This window comes from Protomyctophum bolini (assembly GCF_963924005.1).
Source record: "Protomyctophum bolini genome assembly, chromosome: 5".
NCBI lineage: Eukaryota > Metazoa > Chordata > Actinopteri > Myctophiformes > Myctophidae > Protomyctophum > Protomyctophum bolini.
The window spans coordinates 7,067,517-7,090,458 of NC_137866.1; the positions used below are offsets into that span (position 1 = coordinate 7,067,517).

A 22,942-nucleotide genomic window follows, 5' to 3' on the forward strand; every position below is an offset into this window, starting at 1 on the left:
TTTTCAAGAATGTCATGTTCATAAGAAAATGTGGTTTATTATAGCCCTTACCCGTTGTGAGATACCCCCCTTGTGGCCGCAGGGGGTACTGCGCCATGGGTACGTTTTCGCATTCTTTATTCATCAATAAATTCATTGTTAATTTATACACACACACACACACACACACACACACACACACACACACACACGATGCAATCTATCTGTTAATTTGTTTATTTGTTTATTAATTATGTACTTGAAAGTGCTTTTGTATTCACCCAATCTACGGCAAAGCGAAGGGAACAAATGGAGCAAATTCTACATTTCTACATGTGCCCAGGATGCATTGCGGTGTCCGTGTCGCCATTGTTCTTGTTGTGATACTAGAAGCAAAGCAGGAGCCCAGCTGAGCTTTCACAACCATAGCGTTCCTGTTTGATAAACCTTATACCGTTTGATCGACTCTGATTGCATTGTTTGTTCCAATAGTTCCTTTTATAGGGTATACAGACAAATCTAATCACAATGGCGCAGTACAAAGGAGCTGCCAGTGAGGCTGGCAGAGCCATGCAGCTGACGAAGAAACGAGAAAAAGAAAGAGAACAACTTGAACAGCTTAAAAAGAAGATTGCAGAGGTATTGTTTCATTATATGATTACTAGTAATAATAAGGGACTGCGAGACGCGACGACGGTCGGCAGGGGTTTAAAGTGTGGAATTTAGTGTTGCGTAACGTCACCACTAGACTTAAATAATGGGATGAATCTAGAGTTGCAATACCCTCCATTGACTCCCCACTCATCTTTTTTGGTTTGCGATCTGCTTGTCTTAAACGACGTTAAACTCACCAACATTGCAGCTGTAGTACAAGCTTGAATTATCCTCTTTCAATCTGCCGAGCTTGTTTTTCATAAAAATCCACCGTAGAGATGTTATGAGCTACTTTCTGTCAAGACATCCTCTGCAAGTGATTATTTTTTTAAGTGTTGCAGTTTGGAAGCACTCGTTTTATTAACGGGTCGCGCTGCTGCCTCCTGCATTATGTGCAAATTCGAAACAGGTGGAACGCAGGGCCGTTCAGTGACATACGACGAGTGCTTCCAAACTCCAGCACAAAAATAATCACTTGCAGAGGATGTCTTGACAGAAAGTAGCTCATAACATCTCTACGGTGGATTTTTATGTTGCAAATTGCGGCTAGGGTCCCATTAGCCCTGGTCCAGGGCTAGGGTCCCATCACAAATGAAAGCCAATTTTTTTTTGTTTACAGTACACGTGTGCCCTCAACTGTTACTCCAGAATGTAGAATAATTTAGTTGATATCAAGTTAAAAACACTAAAGCACCGTTTCTTAACATTGATTTATTGCTTACGGTTTTTAGATTCCTGGACAGGACACGTGTTGTGTGTTAATGGACTGAGTGAGTGGGGCCAAATTGCACAGACTTCAGTACTCTGTACAAACGTAGCCTTTGGATCAAGACTGTAATCTGTCATGGTTGATTTGTCAATCAGACTCAGGGCTATACAAAGTAAACGTAACCTCACTGGCCCTGCAATAATGCAAATATCCTGCGTGAACACAAACAAAGCTATTATAGCTATTGCTCAAACATGGTCGCTTTCCCCCCCTGTGCTACCAAGGCAGATTGATACTTCACAGCCTGGTACCGCCTCACCTCCGCACCACATCCGACATCAATAACAACAAAACACTTTCAGTAGTTAACAGGGATGCCTGAGGAGTTCTCAGTCCATGACCGAAAGGTTTCCTTAATAATAAACGTTTTCTCCATTGAGCAAAGTGAAGACTGTGGTTGTTCTATTTTAGAATAACCTCAAATTTGAAATGGAACCCCAAGAAAGACACCACACAGTATCCGTCACTATAGTGTCCGACCGATTCTTGTGACCGATAACCGATTTTAGAGAGGGGACAATCACCAATAACCGATATTCATTCAACCAATAGTGATTTTATTTTTGAGCTGGAATGAAAATAGGCCTTTTCTGTGTGGATTGTGCAAATATTTTGCGCCGATATGATTATGCAAAGGTACAGTGACAGTTACAGGTACAGACTGCTTCTTTCTTAACCCATTTTGGGCGGGAAGTTCCGGAACCCCTTTTGGTGTTTTAAACATTATGTTATAATTTATGTAGCTATTGAAAAATAGCAGATCTAATAATAATAATAATAGCTCAAATTTATATAGCGCTTTTCTAAATACCCAAAGCGCTTTACATAGGAACATAAGAACAGACTTTAATAAGAAAAAAAAAGAAAAAAGAAAAACATAACAGATACAACAACAGTACAGGGTTTAAAAAGATAAAAGGAAAACGAGACATCAGCTGGGGAAAGCTAACCTGAAGAGATGGGTAGCAAAAAATGTTCTTTTTATTTACGCTAAAGACGAGAGGCTGGTCTGCATTCATGCGAACGGCGGAAGTTGAGAGTAACGTAGCTCCAAATGAAACGCATTAGAGCTATGGACCAGAGCTAGGAAAGTATCGGCAATAGCTGCCTGAAACCATCTGCCTCACTGAACAGGCAACGCTGAACAGACTCTGTTTGCAGCTGTCTGTCGTTAAACCTATGAGTAGACGGGGATGGGACGATTATTGAATGTACAAAAAATAATTGCAAATGACGATATTATCGCGACAATCAAATATGCTTCAAACTTAAAATGACACATTTGTTTTAGCAGGAAAGTTCGCCAAAAACCGCTGATCTGTAGATCGCGTTGTGAGCTTGTAGATCTGCTGTTTTAGCCGAATCGATTTGTAGTGAAGTGAGTGAAGTACATTACTTTACTTTTACAAAAAAAGTACTGCTCAACAAAATTCTAATTCATGTATTCATGTATGACGGAGGATATTCTAGTTAGTATGACAGAGGACAATTTTTCACGAGAAATTTAAATCTCCCGTATTTTTTTATCACGATAAAATGATAATAGTGATTATCGTCCCGTCCCTACGAGTAGATCTGTTCTCAACAGTGCTCTTCATCATATCTCATCTGAGGCTGAGCAATGAAGTAGCCCTATCTTAACTTGCTGTTGATTTCGGTTGTCTTCTTGCAGGACAACATGGTCAAGTCCAACATCGACAAGAAGTTCTCAGCCCACTACGATGCAGTGGAGGCAGAACTCAAATCCAGCACTGTTGGTAAGTATAGCCTCCAATTTCACATGGGCCACCGGACACAACACTGCAGGTTGCAGCGCTGCAACAATCTATTGTTTTGACCTGACGAAGATGTAACTTACACATCAAAACGTTGTCACTTTTTACTTGCACCCTGTTATAATAAACCCTGTTATAATAAACTAAGGGCCTAAATCGTCTGAGATGCTCCAGTGACTTCTTGTTCGCATGTTATCTGTCCTGTTTCTGAGATGCACCAGACTGGCCTGCTATAGGCTGCCGCTAGACTCTAGCCTATAGGCCAGTCTGGTGCATCTCAGAAGCCTCTAGCCGCTAGAGGCTTCTGAGATGCACCAGACTGGCCTGCTATAGGCTAGAGGCTTCTGAGATGTACCAGACTGGCCTGCTATAGGCTAGAGGCCTCTGAGATGCACCAGACTGGCCTGCTATAGGCTAGAGGCCTCTGAGATAACACCAGACTGGCCTGCTATAGGCTAGAGGCCTCTGAGATGCACCAGACTGGCCTGCTATAGGCTAGAGGCCTCTGAGATAACACCAGACTGGCCTGCTATAGGCTAGAGGCCTCTGAGATAACACCAGACTGGCCTGCCATAGGCCAGAGGCGCGGTTGGAACTCCCTTCTAAATCTAATATCTTCTTAGCGGTTATTCTACTGAGTACAGTGAATCGTTATTTCATACTTTGTCGCACGACAGTGTCATGCAACAAGCATGAAACGTTTCTTTTTTTGGATTGATTCATTAATCAATTATGTCATTAAACTATCGACTTTTTAGAAATAATCAATTAAATATGTGCCTTGTCCTCCTCAGGGCTGGTGACGTTGAACGACATGAAGGCCAAACAGGAAGCCCTGGTGAAGGAGAGGGAGAAACAGCTGGCCAAGAAGGAGCAATCCAAGGAGCTCATGCTGTGAGTGACTGACCTGAGATCAGATTTTTTTTTAAAGTCTTCTACATCCTGACAGTTTTCCATTCTGACCTTGAGATCAGATTCTAAAAAATGTCTTCTATGTCAGTCGCTCTTTGATTTTTCAAAAATAGCAGACCTACAAGCTCGTAGCGCGCCACTCGGTGGCGCGCTATGAGCTTGTAGATCTGCTATTTCTCAATAGCTAAAGCACGACACTGAGTCGACTGAAGGTGACTTTGCAACGCTCGACACGGCGTACTTGCTCACTTTAGGTCACATGCGGCATGCCTTCGTCCGTGAAACCGAGTGCACCTTTTTCAATCCGACTGGTTTTCCAATCGTACTGTGACATAGTACAGCTCCATCTCACTGAATCAGAATATTTTGTTAAAAGTTCATTTTCGTCTGTAATATAATTTTAAAAAGGGAAACTTTCATATATTCTCAATTCATTGTGCATAATGTTATGTGAAGTATTTAAAACCATTGTTTTAATCTTGATTATGGCATACAGCTCATGAAATTCTAAAAATCCTATGTCAATTAATTAGAATATTTTACGAGACCATTAAAAAAAAATGTTTTTTTTAAACGAGAAATATCGACCATCTGAAAAGTATATTAATGTATGCATTTAATACTCAGTCTGGGCTACTTTTGAAGAAACAGCTTCATGGAGATGCTAATTGTCCTTTCCAGCTAGATTTGGCACCTGCCCACAGAGTCAAAACTACTAGTAACTGGTGTACTGACCATGGTATTACCGTGCTTAACTGACCAGCCAACTGTCCTGACCTGAACCCCACAGATAACCTAGGTTGTATTGTCAAGAGGAAGGTGTGAGACATGAGACTGAACAATACAAATTAATTTACGGCTGTTATCAAAGCAAACCCGGGCTTCCATAACACCTCCACAGTGCCACAGGCTGATCACCTCCATGCCACGCCACATTGACGAAATAATTTCTTCAAAAGTAGCCCAGACCAAGTATTAACTGCATACATTAATATACTTTTCAGATGGTCGACATTTCTCCCATTTGACCTGAGATCAGATTCTAAATATGTCTTCTGCATCCTCGATTTTTCAAAAATAGCAGACCACTCGGTGGAGCGCTACGAGCTTGTAGATCTGCTATTTTTCAATAGCTAAAGCATAACATAATGCTAACACCAAAAGGGGTTCCTGCCCCAAATGGGTTAAAACTATCGGAATTCGTATCGGCCTTGAAAACCCCCATATTGGACACGGCCACTAATCCCAGCGTTATATTCTTCTTCTCAATAATGCTTGAAGAATTGTCTCATCATCTAGTAAAGCCTTTTTCAGTGGCTTTTCACCACCATACCATTCTGTACTACACAGTGAATATTCTAGTATATTCATTACTTTGGGGTTTTCTCTAGAATCATACTTCCATTGTGGCAGTACTACGACAGCTTATACGCTGAACCACAAATGACTACTGTACAACAACACCAGTTTTTTTATTAAAACATATGTTCTCAAAGTATGTTCCGGGCACTACATACTGCTCCTTGAGGGGTGCTCATAGCGCGCCACCGATTGGCGCGCTACGAGCTTGTATAGGTCTGCTATTTTTGAAAAATCGTGAAAATGTGCCTCAAATTTGGAATATATCTTTTTCAGAACAAACGTTTTTTTAACTCAAATCTTTGCTTCTGGGGAGGTCCCTGGAACAACATATTTTCAGATGGGGGGGTCTCGGGAGGCCAATTACAGATCATTTTTGGGGTCCTTGACATGAAATATTGAGTGATATAGGCCTAGAAACATAGGTATTTCAGAAAACTGTCTGGATTTAAAGCGAGCGCAGCTCTTTTGATAGTGTGGCAGCACAGTCTGCCTTTCTTCTCCAGTCGTCTGTGTTTCTCTATGGACTCAGGTTGGCGTCTATTATAACCTGTCCTGATGTGTCCCGTGTAGGAAACTGGAGAAACAGAAGGAGAAGAAGAGGAAAGAGGAACAGAAGAGGAAGATTGCCAGTTTATCGTTTAACCCCGACGACGACGGAGAGGAGGACAAGGAGGAGGAAGAGGAGGAGGAGGAGGAAGAGGAAGAGGAGGAAGATGAGGAGGGAGAGGATTATTGTAAGTGTACATGTTGTCGCTGGTCTGACAATGACTAGGCACTTAAAACGAAAATGTATGGAAACGGGTGTTTATCGGTAATGACTGATTTACTGCCCATTTGGTTAATGGAATAATTGAGAAGCAATTTTCAATCGACAAGAAATTTGAATAGATAATTTTTTTTATGTTGGATTATATTGATTATCCACCTAACTCTGTATTATACTTGATTGTCGGGCAGAAACCTATCTCCATATTTAAACTTGGATCTATCCCAATACCTATTTTTCAATCATTTTGAAAGTGAAAGTTGTAATAGTTAATTAAGATCTACTGTATGGCTTTTATAAACATTGAACCAATGGAAAACTGGTAAAGTGGTCAGGAGGTGCACGCGCATCCCGGGTTAATTCAACAGGTTTGCTCGAACAAAAAAGGAAAAACTGGTAAAGTCCCTGCCCACCACTTGTGGGGGGAGGTTGTGGGTTCTAATCCCACATCCGGGTTTTTTCGGGCGTCTATGCGAACACAATAGAGCGCCGAAGTCTTGACGTCACTGTCGGTAGAGGGCGCCAGTCCACAGGTTCGTGTACTTTATTTGCACTGAAATGGATCTCATTCATATAAGAACCTCGTTTGAAAAATAAACTCGATCGTCCCGGCCTTTTCACTCGTATGGATATGAAGCATCGACTGAAGGTGGAAATGTACAAATATACACACAATAAGCGCTAGAAACGAGTCAAACGACCCAGGGACTACATTTCCGGGTAGGTGGGGTGGCTGCAGCTGCCCGTCGCACAACAGAAACTGACATGTTATCTAAGTTTTATTTATTTTATTGATATTTAATGTTTCGTGGTTTGTACGAGTCGAGTCACCGCCAGCTGAGCTTACGTCAACGAGGAATCTCAGGAACGCAATGTGTTGACGGCTGGGCGTGACGTATATTAGCAGCGACATTGCCTTCATACCCTTGTAGTTTCAAGGTTTTTGCGGCCACCTTAATTCCATTTTCTCCAGAAACTGGCTTTATCAAATATGAATGGACATCATTAACGACGCACAGCCACACTTGCCACAGTTCTTATATGAAGCGACCCAAAATGGGGATTTCAATGCAAATAAAAAATCACACCCGTGTGAACTGAGTGGTGCAGTTCACACTCCTCTCTCTCTCTCTCTCTCTCTCATATTAGCAGGCAACAGTGCAGCACTATCTCTCTCTCTGTTTCTGGCACAACAGCACCCCTACTGGTACTAATGGTCATATACTGGTGCTTTTTAACGTCACATAGGCGGACACATAGGTGAACCAACATGTAGGTGAACACGGACATTGCTGTTCCTTGGAGTGGTTGCACCACTCAAAAAACATGGACCTGTGTACTGGCGCCCTCTACTGAAAGTGACGTCGGACGTTCGGCGCTTTATTGGCCCGTGTTCTGGGGAGGGAAGTTGGGCGGGAGGGAGGAGTAGGGCGAAGGCCCTACCTACGTCCTCCCGGTGGGGGCTCCTCACTGGCGGGTGGCAGGAGTCTGTAGTGACAGCAGTGACAACACATGCATGTGTGTGTGTGTGTGTGGAGGAATTAACCCATTTAGGCCTGACGTCGAAATTGAATGTGTTTTTTTCTGAAAAACTTCGTTTCTACATCAGTGGTTCACAATATTTCATGTCAAGGACCACAGCAATTATATATGTACAATGCCGCCGACCCCCATCTGAAAATATGTTGTTCCAGGGACCCTCCAGAAGCAAAGATTAGAGTTAAAGACTGAAACGCTGAAAGAATATATATTCAAAGATTTAAGGCACATTTTCACGATTTTTCAAAAATAGCAGACCTACAAGCTCGTAGCGCGCCACTCGATGGAGTGCTATGAGCTTGTAGATCTTCTATTTTTTTTTAATAGCTAAGTGTTTAGAACACCGAAAGGGGTTCCCGCCCAAAAATGGGTTAATTGGAATAATGAGTAAATTGGGGAGAAAAAGGGCGTACAAAATGATTGGCTACTCTAAATCTAAAAAGTAACAGAACCAATGGAAACCTTGTTGTGACTAAATGACGACTACCGTACATTGCATCCATTGGAACAGGTTCTTTTTTTTCTTTCTCCTGACAAATGGTTTTGGACCAGGTTTACACCCGACAGTGAGGACATATAATGAATACATACTAAGACAGATTGGCCTCACAGTCACAAGTCCTTTGAATAGACGCCTTGTTGTTGATAATCTGCATGGTGACACGTCTTGGTTTCTTGTCTGTCCATTGTGGGTGACATGTCTTAACATTGTCTTCCAGTTCTACCCATGAAGAAGAAGAAGTTGGGAAAGAACCCAGATGTTGACACCAGCTTTCTGCCTGACCGAGACAGAGAGGTGAGGATGGAACTTTGAGCCCAAGCCCTTGTCCAACATTTCCTACCATATTTACATTTTTTCTTTACCTTGAATATGCACTTAAGACTTAACCCATTTTGGTGTTTTAAAGCATTATATTATACTTTAGCTATTGAAAAATAGCAGATCTACAAGCATCATGAACTTGTAGATCTGCTATTTTTGAAAAATCGTGAAAATGTGCCTTAAATCTTTGAATATGTTCTTTTTGAGTTTCAGTTTTTAACTCAAATCTTTGCTTCTGGGCAGTCCCTGGAACAACATATTTTCAGATGAGGGTCGGCGGCCAATTGCATGTAATCTTTGGGGTCCTTGACATGAAATATTGAGAACCACTGAAAAACATTTTTAGAAAGACATTTTTTAAATTCTCGACGTCAGGCCTAAGGTTCTTGCAAATGTTTTTTTGCTGCAGCATCAGTGTTGAACATCATTTGGAGAAGTGTAAATGAAAGATATTTAATTTGGTCTCTTATCACACCCAAGCAAACGCGCTGTACCACAGAGACCATGGGCCATGTACCGTAGTACACTTAGAACTTTATTTTTGGGGATTTTGTAATACTTTTCATAACTCAATTTTCAGATTTGAAAACTAGCTTTGACTCGAGATAAAAAAAAAACATGAAGTACTATTGCACAGGAGCGGTTATCTTTTTCCTTGACATCTACAGATTTGTCTTAGCCCATTTTGGCCGGGAACCACTTTTGGTGTTGGCGTTATGCTATGCTTTAGCTATTGAAAAATAGCAGATCTACAAGCTCGTAAGCGAGCTTGTAGGTCTGCAATTTTTGAAAAATCGAAGAACGACTGACATAGAAACATAGCTTTTTCAGAAAACTGTCAGGATGTAGAAGACATTTTTTGGAATCTGATCTCGGGTCAAAATGTCTTAAATGTTAAATATACTGTAGAATGTTCTCTGGTATATAATTGAGGCGTTTCTGTGGGTTTTTGTAGGAGGAGGAGAACCGCTTGCGAGAGGAGCTCAGGCAGGAGTGGGAGCGCAAGCAGGAGAAGATCAAGAGTGAGTGCCACGCCATCGCATGCTCGGCCACATTCGTGCACATGAATCAAGCCGTACACTAGAGTTTTTGATTCGATTGAAATATGTATTAACAGTTTGCAGAATTACAGTACATTTCAAGCACAAACTCAATACAAATGCTGTTAGCTGTGAGTTGGACGACCCAATTAAGCATTAGACTTGTTTACAAGCGGGTCCATGCATGTTCAATTCATCAAAACATTTAGAGACGTACAAATAGACACTTCTATATAGTCAAAGAACAGAACAGGATTTCATCGTAGAGGAGGTAAAAAGGGAAAAGAAACGTATACAGTGAGGGGAGAAGGGGGGGAGAGTACTGTTCTATGGGAGAAGGACATCCATAACCCCAATCCATAACCCATTTAGGCCTGACCTCGAAATAAATAAATAAAATCTTCTAAATCCTCCAGTTTTCTGAAATAAATATTTCACAATTTTTTCCCCAAAAAATAGCAGACCTACAAGCTCGTAGCGCGCCACTCGGTGGCGCGCTATGAGCTTGTAGGTCTGCTATTTTTCAATAGCTAAATTATAACGTAACGTTTAAAACACCAAAATGGGGTTTTAAAACCAAAACCTGATTTGATCTAGATTGGAGTCGCATTTATTTTTTTGCAGTCTGAACAGCAAAAAAAAAACCAGCCCAACATGGAAACGGATTTGTTGCATATCATATTCCGAAGCCTTTGTTCAGGCTGCATAAAACGAATCTGACTCGAATCGGTATAGATAATCAGATTTGGAGACTTGGACTTGGTGAAGCTGAACTGGAATTCCCCCCCCCCCCCTGCTGGATAATAAAGGTCTACCTTCTTTAATGAAGCCTAAATAAACAAACGCTAGCCTTTTTATAATGAATTGCATTTTTTTATAGCGCGTTTCCAACTGTTTCCACCGAGTAGCGCGCTACGAGCTTGTAGGTCTGCTATTTTTTGAAGAATAGTGAAAAGTGAGATGAAAGTGTTTGAGAGCGACTGACACAGACAAAACTGCTTTTTCAAGAAAACAGTCAGGATTTAGAAGACATTTTGCTGTTAGTGGGAAGGGGGACTCTCACCAGCAAAACAAAAATTCAAGTTCAATATTAATATAATGTAATATATCGGTATCGATAATATTACCCTGCAAATAATCGGAGATCGGATATCGATCATCATTTCAATATCGTGCACTTAATATTCATAACAAAAACAATGATTGTATGGTTGTGGTGAAATGTGTTTGCTCTCAGGCGAGGAGATTGAGATCACGTTCAGCTACTGGGATGGATCTGGACACCGTAAGACTGTCAAGGTAAGAGAAACTAGCACACTGGTACTAGCGTGTATGTCTGAGATGTGCAGGATCATGTAACACATTGCCGTGAAGCAATTATTTCCAACGATTTCCAAATGTCTAAAATCATACATACATTTCTTAGCAGTGCATTGATGACAGACATGACGGCTGTTAGCTTCCAAGCTGTTTTACGTGGATGTCGCAGTCTAGACGGATTGGACTGGCAAAGAATAATCCTTTTATTCAGAGCCCAATAGAACAATTTGCTTGTCGCTCCATTGAAGCTCTAAAAGGTTAATTAAACCAAACGGTCTCTCTCTACCGTTATCACCTGGTTAAAGGAGAATTCCATGCTAGACGGCTTTCTTACCTTTTTATTTGTAGTTGTTACGTCCCCAACAAAGAGGTCCAGGTGTTATTTTGTGCAAAACCTTATTGGCTATTTCCCCTACCATAAGCCCTCAATTAATTTAATTAAATTGAATGGGGCTATGGGGTGTTGTGCTAATTCGCTTATTTCCATCGCTCAAAATTCATTTTTTTAAATATATATCCTCTCTTCATAATGTAATTAATATCCCAAGCGGCACACTTTACTACTTATTTCGATGGAAATAAGCAAATTAGCACAACACCCCATAGCCCCATTCAATTCCCATTCAATGCAATTCATTATGGTAGGGGTTTTAACTAAGCATTATTTAGCTATTGAAAAATAGCAGATCTACAACGCTTGTAGATCTGATATGTTTTGAAAAATCGTGAAAATGTGGCACAAATCTTCGTATATATATTCTTAAATATAAATGGGTTAAGTCATAAGAGCACGGTCACACGTGTGCGTCAGGGGTGAGTGAGGGGTTCGAACGTTGAATACCTTTTATCGGATGAGTTGTTTCACTCCTAATGTAGAATATGATCACTTCACTTCACAGAGATGTCCTGCAAATGTAGCTCTTAGAAAAGAGCAGGGAAAACCTGAGTTGCTGCGGTCCCAGAGATGATGCTAAATCTTGTACTTTGAAAGCTACTCGATCCACCCTGCAATCAGCACAGCACACTTTAGAGTTTGTCAAGCCTAGTTTTCCGCTCATTCTGTACAGACCACAGCAGCGTGTGCGTCTCCTTGTTAGCCACACACACACACGCATGCTTTCTGTACAACTCTACGTTCTTCAGTAAAACCCTCAACCCAAGTGCTTTGTTTTTCTTGACCGAACCACCTGGAGCGGTTGTAAAGCTTCCAAACCGCACTACAAAATACGCCGTAACACTAGACAGATGGAGGAGTCTGAAATGCACAAATGCAAATAATCAAGTTTTCTTTTCTCTCTTACTCGTACAGATGAGGAAGGGAAACACTATCCAGAACTTCCTACAGAGGGCGCTGGAGGTTCTCCGGAAGGACTTCAGTGAGCTCAGGTGAGTACTACTACAGAATATAGTTCTGTTGTCTTATGATTCATTTTTTCCTTCCTTTTTCTTCTCCACCCTATTATTTTTTTTCATTTTCAATTATTCCCCCCCTTCTATTATACCCATTTAGGCCTGACGTCGAAATAAAAAGAAACGGTCGCTCTGAATATTATAACATATATTATTATATATTAAAACATTTGTGCCGCATTTTTACGATAAAAAATAAAGAAAGGCAGACCAAAAAAAAATACCTAAAAAAGACCATAAAAAAAAGACCTAAAAAACGTGATTATTAACAATTATTATTGTTCAGTGATGCTTGCGGAGTCTCTTTCCTGACCGCATCCCTGTCGTGGCAATAATCACGTTAACCCACACCCTCTCGTGTAATATTGCTTAAATCACAACTTCCCCTGGGGGTGGTGACTCCGCTCTGAATACGCGTTGTGGTGTCAGTCTAGCTTTTTCAGAAAACTGTCAGGATGTATAGAAGACATTTTTTAGAATATGATCTCGGGTCAAAATGGGTTATTTTGTCAATGTTTATTTTTTTTGTTCTCATTCCGTATAGGGCGGCCGGAGTAGAGCAGCTTATGTACATCAAAGAGGACTTGATCATTCCACACGTAAGTCCCAGAACTTGCACCCTAAAACAACCTCACACGTAAGGCCCAGAACATGCACACTAAAACAACCTCACACAGGGGTTGTTTTTTCCATTTTAGTTTTAGTCATATAGTCTCTTGAATAGTTTTCACTTAGTTTTAGTCACCTGGAATGTTCTAGTGTTTAGTCTAGTTTTAGTCGACTATGGGTTGTATTTTGCTTGTCTTAAGTACCAGGTCTTATTCCCTAACTTGAGTAAACTAAAGACCTGGAGGCGTGATCAATGCTCTTTGGCCACTCAGAATAGCCAAATGGCATTGATCACGCCTCCAGGTCTTTAGTTTACTCAAGTTAGGGAATAAGACCTGGTACTTAAGACACGCAAAAATACAGCCCTAAATGTCATACGATTTTAGTCGACTAAATCTACAGTTGATTTAGTCGACTAAAATGTGTTTTGACTGGCCTTGATGTCGTTGTAATGACATATTTTACACTTTGGTCGCATGCTGAAAATAGCAGATATTCAATCTCACAACGCGTCGCAGCGCTGCGACGCGTTGTGAGATTGTATATCTGCTATTTTCAGCATGCAACCCAGCATAAAACGAAGAGGTTTCTTTAGAAACCAAGGTTTTGTAAGTAGAGTGAGCGAAATACTTCACTCTATGGGATCCCATAGAGTGAAGTATTTCGTGAACGAATACTTAACAAAACTGGATCTCTCTGGTCCACTAGTCCCTTCCTGACATTTTAGTCTAGTTTTTATTTGTTGACAGAATTGTCAGTATATTTAGTCTTGGTTTTAGTCATCATAGATTAGTTTTTATTTCGTTTTAAGTCAGTGAAAAAAGGTAGTCGACGGACATTTTTCGTCTTGGCTTTAGTCGACGAAAGCAACACTGCCTCACACAGGTTGTGTATACAGAACTGAATTAAAGCAACACTGCCTCACACAGGTTGTGTATACAGAACTGAATTACACAGTGAAGAGAAAACAACACTGCCTCACACAGGTTGTGTATACAGAACTGAATTACACAGTGAAAACAACACTGCCTCACACAGGTTGTGTATACAGAACTGAATTACACAGTGAAGAAAACAACACTGCCTCACACAGGTTGTGTATACAGAACTGAATTACACAGTGAAGAGAAGCACTGCCTCACACAGGTTGTGTATACAGAACTGAATTACACAGTGAAGAAAACGACACTGCCTCACACAGGTTGTGTATACAGAACTGAATTACACAGTGAAGAGAAGCACTGCCTCACACAGGTTGTGTATACAGAACTGAATTAAAGCAACACTGCCTCACACAGGTTGTGTATACAGAACTGAATTAAAGCAACACTGCCTCACACAGGTTGTGTATACAGAACTGAATTACACAGTGAAGAAAACAACACTGCCTCACACAGGTTGTGTATACAGAACTGAATTACACAGTGAAGAAAACAACACTGCCTCACACAGGTTGTGTATACAGAACTGAATTACACAGTGAAGAAAACAACACTGCCTCACACAGGTTGTGTATACAGAACTGAATTACACAGTGAAGAGAAGCTATAGAGGACCTTTGGGCAGGGACGCTGATCTGTCTCGCTTCATCTCTTTCAGCATCACAGCTTCTACGACTTCATCGTGACAAAAGCCAGAGGCAAATCAGGTAAGGAGGTGTTGTGAGGACGGCGGATGAAAATGAGCAAATGTGCTATATCCGGTGTATTTATGTCCATGTGACGTCCATTAAAAACTGTTTTAGTAGCCAAAAACGTCAAGACATCTAATTGCGTAATTTGTTTTTTTTTCATCCATATTTTGAAAATTCCTCTAATCTGGTGTACAGGTGATGACATGCACATTACATGCATAATAGAATTACAAATGATGTCTTTCTTAATAATGGGAGAATTTGCACTCGGAGCCCAAACTGGTGACCACCAGGTGGCGCTGAAAGAGTTGCATTGTCTTGTCCAAATAAACAAATAAAAAGTTTACAACCAGAGTACTTAACAATTACGTATATATTCAATTAATTTGTTCATTTATAATAAGAATAAGAAGAATTAGAATTATCTATCAAATTCCAGAGCTAGGCTATTTATTTATGTAGAACAAGAAGAAAATAATTATCTGCAAAAGTCTAGAGGTATAGGCTGTCAATTTATGTCGAACATAAAATTACAAAAAGTAAAATGCTCACCACAGGTTATCTGTACCCAAACAGACCTGTGCAGAAATGTGTACATGACAGTCAGACACGTGTTCATGTTCTGGTGCCATATTAAATGGCAAACCAAAATCAATGTTCTCTCCATCCAATATCCAATTCATAAATACGATAATTAATACAATAAATGTGTTATACAGTATTTATTATTGTAGGCCCCCCTGGTGGAATATTTAAGATGCTATTTAAATATATACCGGTGTTTCACTTTACATGTGAAAAGAGTTGTGGTATTGATTGTTGCAAAGAATGCAAATACTACGTCCTTGTTCTCGGCAGGTCCTCTCTTCAGCTTTGACGTCCACGATGACATTCGACTGGTCAACGATGCCACTGTGGAGAAAGATGAGGTGAGTTCGATCAGATGATTTTATTTAATAACTGTATTAACGGTAATAAGCAGGTTTGAATAGTTTCAAATTGTATAATTCACCTTGGACGAGTGTTACGGCCTCTCTAAACAACTTAAATTCTCAACTGCTAGAAATCGAAACATTTGAAAGGATTTTAAAATCGGAACTATGCACCAAATAATTTACGATGGGTAAGCCCACAACGGCAGTCTGCTGCATCACAGTGAGGAAAAACAACCCAAAAGTTATTGATTACACCATTAAACAAATCCAATTCCAGAAGCCATCTGTATCATGCTTTTTGTTTGTGTGGCTAAAGTCTTCATCATGTTCCTATAGTCTCATGCGGGCAAAGTGGTGCTGAGGAGCTGGTACGAGAAGAACAAACACATCTTCCCTGCGAGTCGCTGGGAGCCATATGACCCCGAGAAGAAATGGGACAAATACACGGTGAGCGCCCCTCCCATTAGGCAAAGTAGGCAGGTCACTACCTGGTTCTACCTGGTTCTACCTGGTTCAAAGTAGGCAGGTCACTACCTGGTTCTACCTGGTTCAAAGTAGGCAGGTCACTACCTGGTTCTACCTGGTTCAAAGTAGGCAGGTCACTACCTGGTTCTACCTGGTTCAAAGTAGGCAGGTCACTACCTGGTTCAAAGTAGGCAGGTCACTACCTGGTTCTACCTGGTTCAAAGTAGGCAGGTCACTACCTGGTTCTACCTGGTTCAAAGTAGGCAGGTCACTACCTGGTTCTACCTGGTTCAAAGTAGGCAGGTCACTACCTGGTTCTACCTGGTTCAAAGTAGGCAGGTCACTACCTGGTTCTACCCAAGGACTGTCTAAAGAGGACGGGACGCGAAGACCGTAAGGGCGCCGCCATGTTGCTCACATGGTGCTCCATGGAAGTAAAGAAACATGCGCAGTGGGCTTTATGCAGACAACACTTCCGAGTTCAGCTTCCTTGGTCTCAACTGCGCATGTTTCTTTCCTTACATGGAAGCAGGGTTGCCAAGTCTGCTTATTTCCCGCGACTTAAGGCTTCCTTTTTTTCCAGAGATCCTTTTCTTTTCTTTATAGGCTAATTATTAGTATAATAAGTTACTAAAACATTAATTATCATAGACATACATAGTATTTATAATGATAAATGCATCAAATCTGGCCGTTGACTATCATTGCGCACGTTCACGTATTAACCCATTTAGACCTGACGTCAAAAAAAGAATGTTTTCTCTGAAAGAATATATATTCAAAGATTTGTGCCGCAGTTTTACGGAAATAGCAGACCTACAAGCTCGTAGAGTGGCGCGCTATGAGCTTGTAGATCTGCTATCTTTCAATAGCTAAATTATAACGTGATGTTTAAAACGCCAAAAGGGGTTAAACATTCGTTCACGTGTCATGGGCCCAAAAACATGAACGTGCTTCAATGATAGTCAACGACGGGCTCGAGCTGCAATACCAAATTCGGCCACTTGTAGATCCCCGTTACCATTTGGTTTGGATGCATACTGGCTACTGCTACATGATTTAGGCCTGCATAAAGCTTTCATTGTTCTGTGCGGAAAAAAAGTCTTCAGGGACTTAAACCATCTACACCCGAGTTCAAAACATTCACTTTGAAAGAATATAATATATTCAAAGATTTGTGCCACATTTTTACGTTTTTTCTTTTTCAAAATGGCAGACCTACAAGCTCGTAGCGCGCCACTCGGTGGCGCGCTATGAGCTTGTAGATCTACTATTTTTCAATAGCTAAAGCATAACATAATGTTTAAAACACCAAAAGGCGTTCCCGTCCAAAATGGGTTAAATTACAATACTGCCAGCTTTTCCTGCATGGGCATGCTCCTAAATGATTGGCTTTCATTGATGGAATTATTTGGGAACGTTTTGTAAATCTCGTAAAAAAAAAGAAAAACGAAGGCAGATCATGTTTTAACATAAAACTCCTTCCCTACTTCCTACAAGTATGTGAAAGTCTGGAAAAGTATGTAATTTCACCCGTGGCTTCCACGTGTGTTTATCAGCTCAGCGGCCTTGTGGTTTATAGAGTGTCCGCCCTGAGACTGGGAGGTCGGGGGTTCGATCCCCGGCCGGGTCATATACCAAAGACTGTAAAAATGGGACCCAGTGCCTCCCTGCTTGACACTCAGCATCAAGGGTTGGATTGGGGGTAAGTCCCTGCGACATGCCAGCGTCATGTCCAGGGGGTGTACTTGTACATCAAGCTGCCTCACGCTACAGAAACAGGAGATAGGCTCCTGCCCCCTATGGGCCCCATGGCTTCAGCAAGGCTACTTACTTACTTACTTACTTCCACGTGTGTTTAGGATTTGGGGAGGGTGGTCTTACTCATGACTGTAGGACTGTTGGTAGGTCTAACGTTTAACCAAACGCATGTACCCCAATAAGTGGCAAAAAGTAAAGACATTTCAGAATTTAAAAAATAATAATGAATTGATCATGTCATTTTGGAACAGGCAGACAAATGAGAGCACAGGCCATATGGACATCACTTCCGTTATAGTTGTAATAATCTTATGAACACAGATGCTGCTGGACACTGCTTCAGAACTAACTATTTCTGTTTGTGACCGATTGTCATTTCAGATCCGGTGAAACTTCAGCTGTCTCCATCCCCCCCCCCCTGCCATTAGTGGCGCAAACCCTTTGTATTTGTTTTATTTTATTACAGCATTATTGTAATGGATTCCTATAAGTTTTAATCAACTTTTTGACATAACACAATTTACCCCGAAAAAAACAAAACACTGCTTGTATGTATATAGCTACGATATCTGTTAAAATAAAAAAATGGCTGTATTGCCTAAGAAAAATAAATCAATCTTTGTCATTTTGTCTCGGCAACCAAAAGTTAACCCATTCTGACCGGGAACCCGTTTTGGTGTTGGCATCATGTTATGCTTTAGCTATTGAAAAATAGCAGATCTACAAGCTCATATCGCGCCACCGAGTGGCGCGATACGAGCTTGTAGGTCTGCTATTTTTGAAAAATTCGAAGAACGACTGACATTTTTAGAATCTGATCTCAGGTCAGAATGGGTTCATCAGACCAGTGTGTGTCCCGTGGAAACCTCGTATGAATCTGATCTCAGGTCAGAATGGGTTAAAAAAAAATGTTGGATGCTTTCCACTAGCTGTGGTCAACGGGTGCTCCTGCAGCCTGTGGCGTGTGTGTGTTGACTGTAAATGTGGTTTAAACGTGGCCGTGTTGCTGCCTTGAAACAGGATTTCAAGTCCCGTCATATCATGCTCTCCTGCCTCTCTGACGACAATCCGCCGAGCAGGGGGGTGGTACGAGGCGGTGTGAGGGGGGGGGGGGTGTTGTGAACTGTCAAAACACGCAGGTTGTTTGTAGCGTTTAGGCCACCACCCGTATAGCCCGAAGACACCACTCCCCTCGTCATCTTCATCTCCTCCCCTCATTCCTGACACTCGCAACAACTCCAAGCTCTTTTTTAAGACTGTAGGATAGCTTTTAAATGCATCGTCGCTGAGAGACCGAGAGACTTTGTTTGTTTTACCTTCTTCGCATGGACCAAAAGGGACGGCTTTCAACCACTTGGAGCAGATTGTGTGTGTGTGTGTGTGTGTGTGTGTGAGAGAGAGAGAGAGAGAGAGAGAGAGGAGGAGGAGGGGGACGGGACGGTGAACTTCAGGTCCAGAGCTGTTGGGAGTAAAATGTCATGGTCGTTGTGACAGAATGTGGAGGGAAGCGCTTGTTTGTTATCAGCTCCTGACACTCGGCGTGACCCTGGAGGATGTCGGCGTGGCCACTGGTATCGCTCCTCAGGACTGCTCTTTGGAATGTGTCCGAAAGGTAAGCGCCAAGTCTCGGGTTGCATCTTTTTCATTTACAATTTTTTGTTAACTCAAACAGAGTTTCAACTAATAGTTCAACCTCTTGCAGCATGCTTTTGTCGACATAAGTTGTGGGGTTAGGATGTAAAATAAATACACGTATTGTAATCTTCCATAATTATGTTTTCTGTTTTGCGTGAAGTTGGTTTAACTTGGAAGTAGTCGCCGCTTGAAAAATGCTTATTCCGACTGAAAGACAAGCAGACGGTGGTGGTGACGATGTACAACTGTAATCCCATGCCCTGCTGCTTTCTTGGCTGTACGTAGACGTTTCACTGCTTCCAGATATTGGCTTTTTGGTTTGGGGATTGTAAAACTGCAGAAAAACCAACTGAATCCAGTCCACAAAGTCGGTTCCCCTCAGACCTCGTTCTTCAGGGTGTCAATTAGTATCCTATCACATGGTGGCTAAGACGATTCCCCTTTTGAGGCACAGTCGGTAGTGCTGTCGTCTCACAGCTAGAAGGTCCTGGGGTTCGATTCCTGCTGGGGGGGCGAGTTCTCTCCTCCGTCACCAGTGCCCATACCGAGGTGGGGTTGGCGAAAAGGCCTTTCTGTGTGGAGTGTGCGTGTTCTCCCCTAGGGTAGGTAGGGTATAGGTACCCTCACAAAAAACATGCCGTAATCCTGGTCTCTAAACTGCCTCCCCCTGGCCAGCCGGGGCGCCTGACGGAGGGGAAAAGGAACTGGTCCGAATAACGTGTTCCTTCCACATGCTATGTCCAACGTCCGTTGCTCTCCCCAGGTTGGCAGAGGGAGTGTAAGAGCCCAGGATTACATTAGATAATTGACACTGGGTGAAAAATCGGTTAAAAAATTGCGGGGGGGAAAAAAATACCCTTTTGAAATGGTGACTCCCCATAGTCTGTGTGTGTACTTGGTTCAATGTTGTGTTAAAGATGATGTTTCTGATTGTATTCAGTGTTGCCCCTGAAGACTGGTCAGCTCGATTACACAACATAACTAGAAGAAGTGCCCTTCTGGGCACAGGTCTCCACCAGGAGGATAGGAGTGTAGGACATGAAGGCAGCTTGCCTTCATCTGGTGGTTGGGTAGCAGGGCAACAAAAATAAATAATATAACATGTAACAGTATATAGCTAAAAACAGGAATTGGCCTGTTATAGCGCCACCGTGAGGCTGATTTGGGGGAAAGAATTGTGGAAATGTGCGTGTATAATTTCACGGAAATTGCACACTGTTTGTGATTTGTGGCGTTTTTTCTAAATGGACCAATCTCGTGAGCTTTGGAAGCCAATCAGGATGGAAGATTAGAAATGGGTGCCGCTCCGTGTTGATCACATGACTATGGAGATAGTGTATACCGAATTGTGTGATGTATGGATAAAATGTGTACGAGTAATGTACAGGAATGTGTTTAGCCTAAATCGGCCTCATGGTGGCGCTATAACAGGCCGTATGAGGAACATACTCTCCCCCCATGCCTTCGGCCTGGTGGAGACAATTACATACATTTTTTTTTAGCAAACTAATGTGCATATGAAAAATGCATACAATTCCAATGTACAGTGAGCAGCATGTATATTATTCTCATATATGAATGGTCATTATGAGTACGTGACAGTTTAACAACCTGTTCTGCTCTATCCTTTTCTCTATCTCTTTACTCACACAACTGTCATTTTCTTGTATTTTACTGCCTCGGGCTAAGTCAGTTTGTCTCTCATTTACGTTCTCCAGCTGCTGTCCTGTATATGGCCTCAAAACGCCATGTGCTAAACTAAACACCTGCAAGATACGCAGATACAAGTCATTTGTGCATCTTGCATCACTGGTTGGTGATCTCTTCAATCAACCATGGTGTCGGACGTACAGATCAAGTGATGAATCATTGAATATATAACTCGTACCTCAACTTGAGTCACCAGTTCAGTGCAGTTTTCTTATTATACAAGTACTCGTTATTTTATGCCTGCGTCATATATCTGCTGCTGTCATTCAATATAAAGGCTAACCTACATGTAGGTAATTTTGGTGGCGATGGGATCTCACATTTAGCTTTCCTCTCCTCATAAGTCTAGTTTTTAGGATAGGCCTACAGTACACATCATTCTTGATAGTGTGATTTTTGCTATAGGTTCAACTGATTCTTATCTATTTTATTGCTTTGTTTGTTATCCCTTGTCTTTTATCAGTCTAGTCTTCTTTTTTTTTTTGGTATGGCACACTGCATAAAAAGGGTAAAATGCTTCAAATGAAATGTATGTACATATATAAACTACCGTAATTGTATATATTTGAGCACGATTCTCCCCATGATTCTGAGAATATGTCTATGACGGCTGTTCTTTCCCATAAATATATATTTATAGACATAAACATTAGGCTATTGATTTTGGGTGCAGTACTAGTCATTGGTCCGACAAACGACAACGTACCTCAAACCGAGCAGCAGCGAGACTAACAGGAATGTGTACTATGTATTTTATTTGCATTTCATAATGTCAATGGTTTTATATAAATTACAATTTCTAACATTGTGGTCAAGAGAATAGACTTGACACCGGGCACCGCAGTCCCTGTGGTGGTGTGGTGCATATAGATGGATAGGGGTGCCAGTCCCCTGTGGTGGTGTGGTGCAGATAGATGGATAGATAGGGGTGCCATATACCTTTTGGTTGCATTGCATCGTAGGCCAACATCAGTACTGGGTGAGGGCAGCAAGCGGACGCCAATGGAGGCAACAGAAAAGGGGGGAGACGTGAAATCTCTGGCTGGTTGTGTTAGCATGCTGGGAGGCCAGTGAAATGATGTAAAATGCACAATTGTGCACGTTTTCCCCCCTAGTCTATAGTGCTTTCAAGGCTTTTCAAGACCAAGTCTTTTCAAGACCAGTACCCATCTCACAGTTTCCTCTTACACGCAAAATTGAAAATAACTTATAATAGGCAGATTGCGACGCAACTTGCGGAGTGCATTCATGCTGTCTGGGGGATGATACAAATTTTATTCAAGCAAAATGACAATGTATATAGTTTGTTCCCATAATTCTGTAATTTTGCATTTGTGGCTTGGTTCAAACCACCTTGGTCCTGTTGTGTGTAATGTTCAGCAGAGCATCCAGGGACCACTAGCTTGGCTTTCTTTAGTCTGTTTTACAAATTCTGTGGCCAAATGACGGATACAAATAGGAGGAGCAACTTGGACACTCGGGCATGAAGGAAGCATGAGTTCAAGTCCGTTGCTCTCCCCCATGTCCCCCATATATGGGAAAAGGATAAAACTAAATCAAACCGTAATAGATCTGGAACATTTAAGATCTCTACATGCACAAGCATAATTCAGCTGTTACAGTATAGAGGGTATGCACGTGACATCATCATCCAACCAGGAAGTTATGCAGGAACGCCTACTGAGTGGCAAAAAACTACATTCTGGCCTTGACAGCCCAAATACATCCACACAGAAAAGTCCTTTCTGATCGCATTAAACAATGTTAAACTCACTTTGCATGTTGCTTTGCCACTCTATGTGACATTCAATTTAACCCATTCTGACCGGGAACCCGTTTTGGTGT

General features: G+C 41.6%; 2 protein-coding genes across 2 annotated transcripts in view; both read left to right on the forward strand.

The window, feature by feature from the left end:
• The first annotated feature begins 349 nt into the window (after window positions 1–349).
• fam50a (family with sequence similarity 50 member A) lies at window positions 350–18,354 on the forward strand. Its single transcript, XM_080764203.1, has 13 exons — window positions 350–618; window positions 3,075–3,159; window positions 3,972–4,071; window positions 6,022–6,185; window positions 8,476–8,552; window positions 9,535–9,601; window positions 10,857–10,918; window positions 12,249–12,325; window positions 12,894–12,948; window positions 14,558–14,606; window positions 15,450–15,520; window positions 15,863–15,973; window positions 18,134–18,354. The coding sequence occupies exons 1-13, from the start codon at window positions 508–510 to the stop codon at window positions 18,140–18,142; spliced, it is 1,038 nt and encodes a 345-aa protein (XP_080620329.1). The 5' UTR covers window positions 350–507; the 3' UTR covers window positions 18,143–18,354.
• A 741-nt stretch (window positions 18,355–19,095) lies between these two features.
• The window catches only part of LOC308315753 (interleukin-17 receptor D), a 10,105-nt gene continuing 6,258 nt past the window's right edge, over window positions 19,096–22,942 (forward strand). Inside the window, exon 1 of the mRNA XM_080763884.1 lies at window positions 19,096–19,364. Coding sequence (XP_080620010.1) covers window positions 19,248–19,364 — 117 coding nt within the window. The 5' untranslated portion in view covers window positions 19,096–19,247. The remainder of the gene's footprint in view (window positions 19,365–22,942) is intronic.

Bases quoted from the DNA above. Each gene is read 5' to 3' on its own strand.
- fam50a (XM_080764203.1), top strand. From the start codon at position 508: ATGGCGCAGTACAAAGGAGCTGCCAGTGAGGCTGGCAGAGCCATGCAG. The intron at 619-3,074 runs GTATTGTTTCAT...GTCTTCTTGCAG, and splicing joins TTAAAAAGAAGATTGCAGAG to GACAACATGGTCAAGTCCAA. The intron at 3,160-3,971 runs GTAAGTATAGCC...TGTCCTCCTCAG, and splicing joins ACTCAAATCCAGCACTGTTG to GGCTGGTGACGTTGAACGAC.